The following is a 14,202-nucleotide window of genomic DNA, read 5'->3' as shown; positions in this document are numbered from 1 at the left end:
AAAGAATGTATCAATGAAAAAAAATAAATTGAAATTACAAAAAAATTAGTAAATAAAAAAGTGTGGATAAATAAAAAAAAAATAAATTGAAATTACAAAAAAATTGGTAAATGTGAATCAAATTTCTTTTCAATGTTCCTTATTTAAGAAACAAATTTAAAAGTAAAAAAAAAATTAATTTTGTGAAAAATGTAATGAACTCGAAAAATTAGAATTTTAAATGATATAAAATGTAAAAATGTTGAACACATTTCTTAATATTATTTAGAAGTAATGTAAAACAGTATCAATTTTTTTTAAAATGGCGAATTATTTTTAACTTAAAATTTTACATTATTTTTATTAATTGTTGTTTGACTAATTTTATTTTTACTAGAAACATTTTTACCGCAAATTAAATTATCGTATATAGAAAATAAAAGCTTATATTTACCACAAAAATATTAAAAATAATTTCTATAGTATAAATAAAATTATTTTGTATTGGTGTTGATAAATGATAAAAATATATATTATGGTAAATTTATAACAATTTTGTGTTCGATATTTATTTTTAGCCAGAAATTTAAATATTTTTAAATATAGATTTAGGCAAAAATGTATTAAACGTGAAAATTTAGAAATATTTACCAAAATAGAATTTTAAATGAAATATGTAAAAATGTAAAAAAAATTTGAAATATTGTCTAATAAAATCATATGAAAATTTTTGAGAAAATCGAATAAATTTATAATTATTTATTATAGTTTATCTCTCCCAGCTTTTATGATTTTAACTAGAAACAAATTTAACAATATAATTACATTATCGTATATATAATAGTTTATAAAAAATGAATAAAATAATAAATATTAAAAATAATTGCCATATTTTGGGAAATTTTAAAAATGTTAATAAATGAAAAATAATATTAAATTTAACATTAAAATTTAAATAAATTGTTTTAAAAATATGCAAATATTAAAATGTCTAACTTATTATTTTGTACTGTAATAATGTATAATATATAATTGTAATGAATATATCGAATAAATTGTATATCAAAATTATATTTATAATTAATTTATGTTTATTTCTTCTTACTTATGTAATTTTTGCAACAAATTTATGGAATAAAAATCAATAAATTTCGAAAAAATTATAAAATTCTATTTTAAATATTAAAAATGACCTATTATTTCTTATTACTATAAAATATAAATTTTCAGGATGAAGAAATAATTTAATATAAAAAATATATCAAATTTTTAAAAATATTACTCGTTATAATTTATTATTGTTTATCTTTTTGATATTTTTCTTTCTGTTTGATTACAAAATTAAGAAAACACCTTTCGAATAATTTACTGAATTCACTGAAAATTTACTTGAATATTTTATATATGTAACATATTTAAAAAATAAATTTTATTTTATAATTCTAAAAACAATTATAATCATATATTTATATGTATTTTTAGATTTAATAATTTTAATTTTCTTAAACAAATTAATTAAACAACAAACATTACATTTTTTACTTATTTATTCAAAAAACCAATAATATAACTTACAAATTAAAAACAACCTCAGTACAATTTAAATAAAAAACAGTTCCAAAAATACACGAGCTCAGTTGGCTCTTGTAACCCTGAATAACCATATACATATGTAAAACATAAGGCAATACAATAATATAGGATAAGAATTATTCTGCTCCTGTTTTCTTTACAAAAACATGTCAGCAAACAGGATCAGCATTTTTTTGTTGTTGTAAATTCCAAAATTCGAGTACATCACCGGGTATATAAGTATAATTAATAATACATATATAATTATCATAAACTATGTATATGTTTATATTCAATTAATATATCGATTGTAGATAAATAAATAGCCAAAAGCAAATTTGGGAGATAAAAAAGGTCACGGGGAATTTTTCAAAAATCCTTCAGAGGTTAAGCAGAGAACAAGAGTGCTACTTAAAGGTACATATAGGCTGGAGTTAACCAGACGATTATTAATATTATCATATAATATATAATATATATAAGTAGTAGTGATTGATTGTATTACAGAAGATTTATTACGCTTGTTGCAGAATGTGGCGAGACGTGTAACTTGCCCACCGTCAAATGTAAATAAATAAATGCGACAGACTCGACTGCGGTCAATCAGTCCGGCATCTTCTCCATATTTTTTTCTTCGGGGGCCGCATTCTGCATCAACGTTCACATCAAAAATATTTCTATCAAAAACATGTTTTAAATGCCACAGCACGACTGCTTATTGAAAGAGGCGGGTAACACATAACTTGCTGAGGATTCAATAACAACGATCAAACAGCTTGGAGATCTCAACATCTACAATAAAAAATGTTCAAAGTTATTATTTATTGTTAAGCAATTGGGTGCTCAAAGGCTAGTCCCGCTCTCAAGTTTCTGAAAATGATCATATATCATATAACACACCAGATATATACTCCTCTATTTATTATTAATATGTGCCTAGCTTGTTTACTTTTATTTATCTTATATATGTCAAATACAGAGCTTAGCAAATATATTTATTGTTATTACCTTACAACACTAAAAATCTTTGGAAAGAGATAACAATTAATATTTAAAAAATGTATACATTTCTTAATTCGTTTAATATGACAGGACTAAGACACAGTGAATTTATTTTATTTTATTTTTTTTCTTGTTTTTTTTTTTCGTTCGACGCAAAGCCAAAGTCTCGAAACGCAACTTTGCGCCCTCATAAAATGATTAACTCTTGGTGTTAAACTAAAGCTTCCCTGCGATCGTAAAATCGGCGGACAATAAAAGGGATATTACAAAATTACATGATATGTTATCCATCCACACCAAACATTTGTACTTTTTTAAAATGACTATCTAAATATTAATCATCTTACGCAACAAACTTATAGGGGGAGGGAACGTGCCCACCCCCACACTTCTATTCATCATGCAAGACGCGTGAAATATTTTCATAAAAATCATCAAAAAATCCCGGCATTGTATTGTAAATATAATAATTGACGCTTCCCAAACGAAATAGCGAACCGTTTTAGTACCATTGAAAGACTAGAAGAGGAAAACATGTAACAACAACAAAACAAACAAATTTTGTACTAAATCATTTATGAAAGTGTTTCCGCGCGTGCAAGGCCGAACATTGGGGGCGTCTCGCGTCTCCAGAACAATACATCCTACCCTAAGCGACAAAACTACCTTTAAGTACTAACACCCTCGTCACATACACCGAAATCTGGGACGTCGGGAGGCCACCGCTCCGCCACCAATTAATATCGTACGCGTACAGCTGTTTTAGAATTAATTTCTCACAACCATTATTTACGTAGGTTACACAGGGAGTATTGAAAAACGGGCGAGGGAGTAATGATCTTGGAGGGGGGGCACATACACATACATTATTTAAGTAAAATGACTTGGAGGATCGACCGGAGGGCGGACCCCCCGGTCAACCATCATCGTGTTTGTCGAAACGAAAAAAATACACTACATCTAATCCCTATACAGACGAAATCAGAAGGTTCAAACGAAAACCACCGGATAAACACGGTTTGTTTAAAAATAATACAAATAAAAAATATACAATTCTGCGTTTCTGGAATGATAATTTACGTCACTCCAATACTGACTGAGAATACTTATTGCTAATGAATATTATTAGTTTTTAATAATTATTAGTTTTGCTTATACGCGTGTGTATATAACGAAGGTTTGTTTATTAATTAATTATTAATTAATAACAACCTTAAAAATTGGAAAAAACTGAGAATATACAAGTCAGCTTTCAATTTTTCTTCACTTTAGTCATGTATAAATATTAGTATGGCAAAAATTACTGGTATACGAGTATCTAAAAAACACTTGGTACATACACTAAGACTTGTGATTGTAAAATCATCAAAAAATCTATCACATTGATAATGTATTAATATAATTTAATATTTTTTTTTATGATTTTTTTTATAATTATAATATATTCGATCAATGAAAATATTGACAAATAAACGCTATGCTACATTTAAAATCCTCTCACCGACTATAGTTGCAAGATTTTGTCCAAGAAAAATCCACACAAGCGTCTCCCTTAAAAAATCGATGAAACGTGACCCTAGAGATTTCCAAGTCTTAAATAACTGGGAGGCCATAGGCGAGACAGATTGAAGCATATAATTGTAAACGCTAAATTTTAAATTTTAACGACTTTTTTTGGTTTGAAAATATGTACGGGTTTAGAGAAAAAACGTGAGCAAATGCATTTAATTATAATGAAGTATATATTAATATATCACTAGAGCCATATATGTAATAGTAGTAGATAGGTACGAACGACATACTTAATAATAATAATAATAATTCCGTGTGACAAACTGACTAAATCTAAAAAATAAAATAATATTTGGTAAAAATAAATAAAAAAATCTACAGTAGTAAATATGACTATGTCAAGTTTTCTTGTTAATTTGTGAGATTATTGACATCACATAGAATTTTGAAGGAAAAAATTCGATCGTCACGTAACTTAGCCGCTCGTCAATCAGTTTCATTCGCATTTTGTCGTCGCGTGCGCACTCAACACATGAAAAAACTATATACACGAATATCAAAAAACAAAATAAAAATATATCTCTGTAATAAAAAATAAATTTAACAAGTTCAATATATTTACAAAACATGACGCCCGACTGGAATAGGACTCGATCGCCAGAAAAATTAAATTCAACAATTTCATTTTTTTGTATAAATATTTACAAGCGGACAACCGGCAACCCCCAAAACTAAATTGTAACTTGAACGCAACAAAAGCATTAGTGGTGGTGTCGATGTCCAAGGAGCTTAGGAACTCGCAACTCGCAACTCGTCTTTTGGCACATGTGTGAATCCCCGAAGTGTGCCCGCGACAATACAATTTCGACAGCCGAGAGATTATTCGTTGCCAACCCGGGTGTTGCCGGCCGTCGAGAAACAGTCACCCTATTTCATATTTCACATTTCATACGCGCCGTCCGCTCCACCCCCCTCGAAATCTCTAACTTTGTACCGATACCTAAAACGGCATAATTATGTATTGGAGGAGGCTTCGGTGGAGCGAACGGCGTCCACGCGCTTGCGCAGGCAACGCCTCTGATATGTCGCTGTGTGTACGTGTCGGTGTTGTGGGTGGGGTGTGTGTGTCGAAGTTGACGAGCGGCGCCACGTTCGCGACTCCTCGTTTCCGTCCGTCAATCGGCGGTCGCCCTTTTATATAACTGGGGGGGTTTCAATTCCGGTTTCGAACAATTAAACATGTGCTTCACGCAAACAATTTCGGCTTTTCTGCTTGGGTGGGGGCGAATCTACCGGTTTGACGGTCCGAAAACAGAAAAAAAACGGTGTATATAAGATACGAATAGTTTTTTAAATACATAAACAATCTGCCTTAAAATTCGAGTTTTTTTTTTGGATTTTTTTTTGTTTTTCATTTTATCATATATATATACTTTTTATATACATATAATTTTTAAAAACCATTTGTGGCGAGGCGCGCGTAAGCTTCGGCCGTCCAAAAATAAAGTGGTGGACGGTGCAGCGCGTGCGCGCGCGTCTTCCACAAAATAATAACAAGAGACTAAGGTCACAACTTATCCTGAAGATACTATTATCACAGGCATGGTTTGCCGCCCGGGCGGCGGGCGACGAGTTTCAAAAAAATAATAATAATTAAAATAAATCAGTATAACACACGCACACACACACTCGAACAAAAACTCTGGAATTCTCGGTGCCGACGCGTGGATGGCCGGAGCGCAAACGCAACCCCCGAAGAGACTAATTTGATTATTTGTTATGGGGAATATTTTGTCAAAAGCTGTCGCAAAGGCCGGCGCCCCTTGATCCACGCGCCAGATCGTTAAACAGGGCCTTCTTACCTTGACCATGCCAAGGAAAATAATATTTTATTGTAGATGTGAAAGAGTGTATCATTAACAGTAAAACGAAACCACTAAATTGCAGTAAATATCTTAAAAAAATCAAAAATTAAACAAATAACAACCATTCAATATGAATATATAAAATATAATAATAACAGAAATAAAAATATATCGTATAATTTGATAAATAAAACAAAATAAGCAAAAATATAACAAGTTAAGTCAATCAATTCGTCCTTATTATGGCCAATGTACGAAGCTCCATGCCACACTAAATTCTATTTAAAAGGGAATCACAAAAAGCTTTTTTATATATTTTTGTTTGTTAGGCTGCAACCTTAGGACCTAACCAACACTACATGGCACTGATCGTGCGCAGAAAAAGTCAGCGCACGAGGAAACGCTATCCAACCTGAGTAAGTATTCTTTTTTGCTAGATAAACACACTTCGATCCGAATGGGAGCCCGAGCTCCACCTCGTTTTGTTGGCGCCTCTGCCGGGGCTCAAATTTGGATCGCCATTCACGCCCACTCACGCGAAAAATGGCTGTTCTTCGAAGCACATTCACACACATTCGATAAAACAACTAAAAACTTAATAACACTGCGATCAGCATCATCCACTAAAAATATTATAATATGATGTGTGCTTATTTAATAATGTATAAAATTAACTTCTATAAAACTTGGCACGTACAGCTTTGAAAACGCAACAAAATCATTAGCGCCTCAATACGATTGAAAAAAAAATCATTTCCTTCTCTGTACAAATTAAAAAAAAAAAACGTAAATATTAAATAAAAATCAAAAAACCGTTAGGAACAATATTACGTCTGTTTTGCACGTGAACGCATCGAATCATACAAACGTAACGCAGACTACAAATTAATAAATAATCAAAAAACCACTTTGTATAGAAAAATAAATATTCCTATAATAACGTGAGCTGTACTCAATTATTTAGAACTTTTCGGATATAATTCCTCTTTAGAATACGTTGTGTGTGTTTTTACAATAAAAAACGGATTGATTCGATAAGATAGCAGACGCGACGTCCGATTTAGCATTGTTTCACCGTTTACTTAAAAATAAAAATTAATAAGTTTACGAATTAAAAATATAAAAATAAAATCAGTTCAGTACTATGTGTACAAAAAAAAATAAGAAGAGATCATAGCTACTTGCTCAGGGGTTTACAGGATATACAGGGTATTCAACACTAGAACATGGTGGTTGTTCTTGGCCAGCGTGACGACGTAACCCTCGGAGGTGATCTTCAAGCCGCAGCATCTGGAAACCTGAAAAACAGTCACGTAAAAATTAAACAGTGAACTTTGTTTTTATGATCAGTCCTTAAAGAGACACCTTTTAGTTATTTTAAAAATTTGTCACAGGAATTTGTTGTATAAATCCATCAAAAAATATATAAGTGGTATGAATCAACTCAATATACAATATGCTTTTTTCATTTTAGCATTTGAAAATTTATTGTTAAACTTCAGGTGGTGAAGTTAAAACATCTTCACAGAGTACTTAAAGATTTGGATTTACTCACACCTTTGAATTTTAAAATTTAATTTTTCAGTAACTACAAGATCAGCTTTAAATATGACTAAAAAACTGAATATAAAACATTCAACCAACCTTTACGTACGGACACTCAAACTCTGATATAAGAGATCCGTCACGTGAGAAGACGGCGACGTGGAACCGATTGCCGTGCGAGTCGCCGATCAAGACGTCGCCGGCGTCGGAAATATCGATGCCATTCGGAAAATTGGTGAGATTCTCGCAGCCTATGCGACGCAAAAAGTGACCCTCCTCGCTGAACACCACCACGTTGTGGCCCTTGAAGTCGCACACGTAAAACTCCTTTCCTGCAACGCATAAAACTCATATTAGTTCCATCAAATAAAAAAGAAATAAATACTCGATGAATTAAATTACCATGAATGGCGATGTCGGAGGGCTCGCGCATGTAGTCGCTGCAATCGAACCAGCGCAGGAGGTCGCCGCTCTCCCCGATGATGAAGACGGTCGGACTGACGCTGTCGACCGCCACTATTTCACCGTGACTGGACACGGCGAGCCCGGCGACGATGTCGATGTAGCGGATGGCGATCTTCTTGACGAAGTGCCCGTTCTTGGTGAAAATCTGCATGCGGGAGCGCTCGTTGCCACGGTCACAGACCACGTACTTGCCCGACGGACGCATAACCGCCACCTTGCGTGGATACCACAGCTGCCCCTCGTCCTTGCCCGGTATGCCGAACTGGAACTTGAACGAACCGGTCTTCTCGAACACCTGCAACGTTTCAATTAATCAATTAAATGCCCCAAAGCTGAAAACAAAATTCAAACCTGGATGCGATGGTTGTTGGTGTCGGCGACGATGATGTCCTCCTCCAGTCCCAGGCAGAAACCGTGCGGCGAGTTGAACTGACTCTTGCTGGGGCCGAGTTGCCCGAACTTGCAGCGGATCTGCATTGGGCTGACCTTGTTGCTGCGCGTGATGGTGCTCGCCGCCGAGTTGGTGCCTGTAGCAGGGAGAATAGTGTTGAGAGGATCGGGAATTATGTCGTCGGGAGTGGAGAGTAGCGGCGATGTGGACGAGGAGACGCCTCCGAAGCCGTTGATCAAGTTGTTCGAGGTCATGTTCAGGGAGGCGGTTGACGTCGATCTGACCAGCATGCCACCGTTGGGGATGTTGTCTGCACGTCACAAACACGTAAAAAAAAAGTCTAAATTATTGTAATTACGCATAATATATACAACATTAAAAACTGTCTAGAGACGAGATTAATTTGGAAAAATAGGACTAACAATATTTTTGAAAGGACAGGCGACGATATATTTCATATAGAATGACATCACTTCTTACTTACAACGATTCCATCCCAAAACACTGACTGTACTTTCAAATTAATGGTAATTTCTTATTATAATTAATCAGTCAAAAAAGATTTTTGCTTTGGTTTCTTTATTAGGTTTTCCCTCAAATTTTACTCAAAATTGTCCATTTATCAATAAATACCGTTTAAAGATGTTATACGAAAATAATAAAATAAATAGAAATATTAGCTACGTTTAATTTAAAGTAAAGGACTTTACAATCAGCAGAAAAGATTCGAAATAATTGAGTTCTTTTTTCTAGGCATAAAATAACTAAATCTAACTACGGTTTTATCATATGAAATTAGCATGCAAGTTCACATAAGAAGTGTCAATTGTCATTGAACAAAAAAAAACATACCACCGAGTCCAAGTTTGGCCAGCGAAGCCAGATTCCTGCAGGCTGTGTCATTGGTGAGCAGATCAGCTATGGTGAATTGCTGAGTTGGGGACGTGGCCGCCGTCGGCGATGTCTCGGCCAGCGAAGCCAACTGCGCCAAATTGTACTCTGCGATGGTGTTAAAACCTTGCAACGAACCGGCGGCTACTTGGGGCGGCAGCGGCGGACTCTGGGCCGAGCTGATTGCGAAGTTTTGCATGTTGTTCGTCAAATCGCCCTCGAAGGACGACTGCATGGAGGCGGGCAGCGAGATGGGACTGCTCGTTGTCACTGAGGCGGCGGCACCGCAGCCGTTTGTCAAGCCATTCACTATTGCACTGTAAAAAAATAAAATAATATCCAAACATTAAGTAACTCCTATCTAGTTGGAGTTAAATTGAAGGTTTTTACCTGGTTCCGTTACCGTTGATGGCGATGGGAGCAATGTCCGGTACGTTGGAACTGATAGGCGGATAAGCAGGCTGCAGCTCAGCCTCGGTGGTAAACTTGCCGAAGTGTTCCTTCACCATGTTCTCGAAGACCTCAAAGTCAGAACGGAATTCAATGTTAAACGTGGTCTCAATCTTGGGGCGACTGCCATTCAACATGGACAGTCTGGAGGAGACCGTTTTACGCAAATACATCATTTCAGGCACAGTGCCAGTTTCAAGGAGACGAGCGGTGTATTTACAAGCGTCCTCGAAATTGTCGATGGTGCGTCCGACCTCGTCGTTATCCTTCATGATCTTCAATTCACGTTCCCTGTACAGTTTGTTGAGTTCCTCCAGCGCGTCGTCACGGCTCTTCTCCAAAATGGCCTTGTAACTCTGATAGGTCTCGTTGATCAGATCTTTGGCGGTGGTGCGTTGGTGAGCCAGCTCCTCCAGGCTGTTGTTCAGGCCACTCGACGATTTCATCAGAGCCTCGATCGTGTCCTTGCTCTTGCTAAGGAGCGACTCCATCTCTTGGCGCACTCTAACCTGCCATCAAATACACGTCAGAAAACAATATACACAAAACACACAACGATTATTTACATTTTAACATTCCTCCACGAAGACAAAAAAATCATTGAATCTTTTGCCGTCTTACCTCCGAGTCGAGGATGCCCTCGCAGGGATGATTCTGGTGCTCAGTCTTGGAGCACTCGGCGCATGCAGTCACGCGACAGCTCGTGCAGTAGAAGATCACGTTCTCGCCCGGATGGATGTCGCAAATAAGTGGTTTGTGGACGGTGATTTTGATACCGTCTTTGCGCATATCCTCCAACGCGACTACCTCGTGGGTTTCGAAGCAGCGCATGTAATGGTGGGCGGACTCGCAGTTGTTGCAGAGCAGGTTGTGGCAGGTGCTGCAACGTGACGTGGCCACTTCTTTGGCGGTGCACGAGGTGCAATAGAGGCTCGGCACGTTCGATACGTCTGAAATGTTCGTCTTGGTCACGTCTAATGGCAATGCGGCCATTTTCTTGACGCCAACCTGCAATGGCAACAACGTGGTGAAATTGTGACATATCAAGAAAGTTTTAACATTTATCAATTTTACTAAAGAATTTAATAACATCATTGTTTGGTGGACTGATTGTCATTATTCAAAATTATAGGATAATTATATCGTTATTTATTTGATTTCGATAAAGTTCAAGGCTTTTTTAATAAAACCATACAGATACAGAAGTGGCCAGGGAAATAGCACAAAATTTAAAATCAAACACAGGATTGAATTCAATTTTTGTTCAGTCACTAGAATAAAAAATGTATTTCAATATTGTATATTTTATTTTTTTTGCTTTTTCGATACGCATCATAATCATCGAATAATATTACTTATAATAATATCATAACCATCGAATAATATTACTTATAATAATATCATAACCATCGAATAATATTACTTTCAACGCACATAGTTTGATTTGGTTGGCCAAAGAAATAGACTATTCAAATGGATTTACGTTTTATGTATGTATTTTACAATATTTTTAATAGAATTTATTCTTAATAGGATTTATATTTTATTAAAAAAATTCAGTAACAAGAAATAAACATTGCTTTCCAGAGAAGTGGAAAATAATAATTAACCTGAAATATATTGCTGATAAAGCTAAAAACTTACGAAGCTTCTGAAAAATGGTTTACAATACTTATTAACAAATATCGATTGAAAATACGATAAAAAAATGTCGTAACACAAAACAACTCGTTTTGGAAAAATACTTTCTTGTCGTCCAGGTAAATAAAAAAATTAATTGATTGGGTCATAAAATATTTGTGTGTCTAATAGAATAATCAGACGTCAACTGAATGAACAAAACTAACAAATATATATATATATATATATATATATATATATATTTGTAGTATTTTTCCAAAACGTAGTTGTATATATATATATATATATCATTAAATAAACTGTTGGTATAAAAATATTAAAGAATATTCAAACAAGAAATGATGAATAAATGTTCAATAGAACAAGATAAGATGGTAAAAAATACATTCACAGCCCCCATCATTCATCCAAAGTTGTTTAAGGTTGGTTAAAAATTAAAAATGTTGAGATATATATATATAACAAAAATGTCTCATTTCTGTGACCAACCACATTTTTCATTCACTTTGTTTAAAATTTAATTTAAGTTGAAATTATTTTGATTTAGGTACAAAATGAATAATGAGAAAAAGATTAGAGGTATGCCTTTCCTAATTAACATTAAACTAGTAATATGTCAGCCATTTCTCTGACCACCGTTGTAATGAAGTTTCTGCACTAAAATACAATCAACCAAAAATATTAAATTTAATACAGTTTGAACAACAAAATTGATAAGATTCAATGGGTAATTTTAGGGATACTCACATGTTTAAAGAAATAATTGTAAAAAAACCAGTAACTGTGTACAACCCTAAAAATTATTCTATTAAAATGGTGGTAGTCTTTAATCTAACGCCATTTTGAAATGTCGCCCTAGGTTGGCCAAATTTTAATTATTTATTCATAAATTATTTGATATAAATAAATTCATTTAACTTTAAATTAATACATTTTTCATTAATGATAAAAATTTTTAATTAATATAAACAATAAAACAGCTCTAAAACAAGTTAAAAATCTGTTATTAAAATTAATCTAGTGACCTATGGATATTGAAATGAAGTATTTAAAATCAATTTTAAATATAAACAATTTTTTTTATCATAAATTTTCTCATACATACATACATAAAAATGAATAGTGATGTTATTTCTTCCAAACACTAAAGTAAACTGAATAACTTTGGTACAAACGTTGAAAATCCGTTAAAACAAGAAGTACTAATTAGTCAAAAACTGTCTTGACATTCATAACTTGCAAATAGATTTAAAAATTGGCGGAAGTGCAAAAATTGTTTTAAATTGCAAATGGCGAACTTACAGCTGTGATTTAATAGAATGCACAAGGAAATAGACTGTTTTAGGCTATTACTGGCATGCACTGCGATAATGAGAGAAATACTTGACTCTCATTAGAATTTTATTTATTTAGCATTTAAAAAGCAAATACAATTAAGGTTTTAAAACTATGTAAATATATTTTGATTATTATAAGATGAAGAGACACAAGCATCATTATAGAGCTTGCAAGTTAAAAATAATTAGGACACCAACTCGAATAAAGATAATTAATTTTTAATACACAATTTTATCAGAACTAATAAACAATTTATATAAATATAACCTAACATTTATCCAATCAGACTCAAACATGAATATGACATAATACAACACAAACAACTTGGATACTCACCTTGGAAACATAGCTGCAAGTTGGACAAGTGATTGATGTGTCTGCTGTGCCGGCATCACCACCTTCACCAACAAATTTCTTATCGATGCATCCCTCACAGAACACATGGAGGCAGAACAGCATGCGAGGCACCACCAAAGGGTTACTAAAAAAATTCGGGTTTTAAGACGGAATTAAACGTTTCTAATGAGAAACGGTGCGTTCGACTTACCCACACAATCCACAACAGTCTGGATCAGCCAATAGAGCATCTTCCAACGGATCAGCATTGCATATTTTCCCGTTCTCTTCGAAAATAGTACCTGACAAGTTGCCCAGTTCCTCGGTCCTGTCTAAAAACTCTTTTGATTCGGGAAAGGCTTCTTTAGTGTTTGTACCCATCGTTCAAATTGTTCGTCCCAATAGCGTTCAAAATTCCCGTTCCTGTGTAAAATAGGCCTCTTCTCACGAAAACTCAGTCTCGTGAAAAGTTTATCTGAAAACATTCAGACATTACTACGTCGGTCCGACCGTGTCGGCGTGGTGAACGAGGGCCCGCGACCCGATTCTAACCGCAAATTCGCGTGGCCGCACACAAACAACGCACCAGGCCGCGTTAAAAAGTGCATTTCTCGTTCCGTAACTTACCAATGCCATGACGAGAAAATGTTTAGCAAATGGCGCGTCTTGCGTCTAAGCGCAAGGGCAATGGGTTATTGAATACGGTCGGAGGGGGGACGTCGGATATCTGCAGAGCCCGGGAACATGTCAATGCGCAATTCTCGTCCTTAAGCGCCACACGAAATAGGGCGCACATTTTAAAGTGCCGCGCACCGAACGCGAAAGTCATTCAGGATTTTCGGACGTGAGCTCCGTGACGACCGTGTTCGACGTGGGGGTGGTGCGCGGCCCCCCGTACGTATCGGCTGGCGTGCGGCGGTGAACTTACCAGGAAAAAATTCCAAAAAAACAGCCAAAAACTGACTTATTCGTATAAGGTACAAAACAAAACCATGTTGTTGATCGCAACCGACGTTTCCCGCAACTCAGCCTGCTGGATTTGAGTGTTTTTTAATATTTAATAACCAATTTCGATTCGATATTTTTTTAAACAAAAGCAACTCGATTACCTTACAAAAGGAATTAAAAACAAAATTGCTTTAAACAATAAGTACATGCAAATAATGTATAAATTGTTTAATATTTTTAAATTAATAATGTAATTAACAAATGAAA

The 14,202-nt window shown here is 34.6% G+C and overlaps 1 protein-coding gene across 4 annotated transcripts; it reads right to left on the bottom strand.

Annotated features, from left to right (window-relative positions):
- Positions 1-1,508: 1,508 nt before the first annotated feature.
- On the bottom strand, positions 1,509-14,202 carry LOC109598417 (tripartite motif-containing protein 2). Of its 4 annotated transcripts, none has more exons than XM_020014328.2 (11): positions 13,916-14,202; positions 13,199-13,462; positions 12,988-13,132; positions 10,294-10,680; positions 9,613-10,181; positions 9,184-9,539; positions 8,292-8,641; positions 7,878-8,235; positions 7,575-7,807; positions 7,112-7,228; positions 1,509-2,343 (listed from the first exon to the last, which is right to left on the bottom strand). In XM_020014328.2, the coding sequence occupies exons 2-10, from the start codon at positions 13,366-13,368 to the stop codon at positions 7,124-7,126; spliced, it is 2,673 nt and encodes an 890-aa protein (XP_019869887.1). In that variant the 5' UTR covers positions 13,369-13,462; positions 13,916-14,202; the 3' UTR covers positions 1,509-2,343; positions 7,112-7,123. The 4 variants fall into 4 exon arrangements, with proteins under 4 accessions (XP_019869887.1, XP_019869885.1, XP_019869888.1 ...); XM_020014326.2 differs by having other exon boundaries at positions 7,116-7,228; positions 13,916-14,201; XM_020014329.2 differs by having other exon boundaries at positions 7,116-7,228; positions 8,292-8,467; positions 13,916-14,200.

Source organism: Aethina tumida, chromosome 7, assembly GCF_024364675.1.
Source record: "Aethina tumida isolate Nest 87 chromosome 7, icAetTumi1.1, whole genome shotgun sequence".
Classification (NCBI taxonomy): domain Eukaryota; kingdom Metazoa; phylum Arthropoda; class Insecta; order Coleoptera; family Nitidulidae; genus Aethina; species Aethina tumida.
The sequence above is the reverse complement of the archived record's forward strand: the minus strand, read 5'-3'. Positions and strand labels throughout refer to the sequence as shown.

Bases quoted from the DNA above. Each gene is read 5' to 3' on its own strand.
- LOC109598417 (XM_020014328.2), bottom strand. From the start codon at position 13,368: ATGGGTACAAACACTAAAGAAGCCTTTCCCGAATCAAAAGAGTTTTTA. The intron at 10,182-10,293 runs GTAAGACGGCAA...ATTTGATGGCAG, and splicing joins AGGGCATCCTCGACTCGGAG to GTTAGAGTGCGCCAAGAGAT. The intron at 8,236-8,291 runs GTTTGAATTTTG...GAAACGTTGCAG, and splicing joins CCAACAACCATCGCATCCAG to GTGTTCGAGAAGACCGGTTC.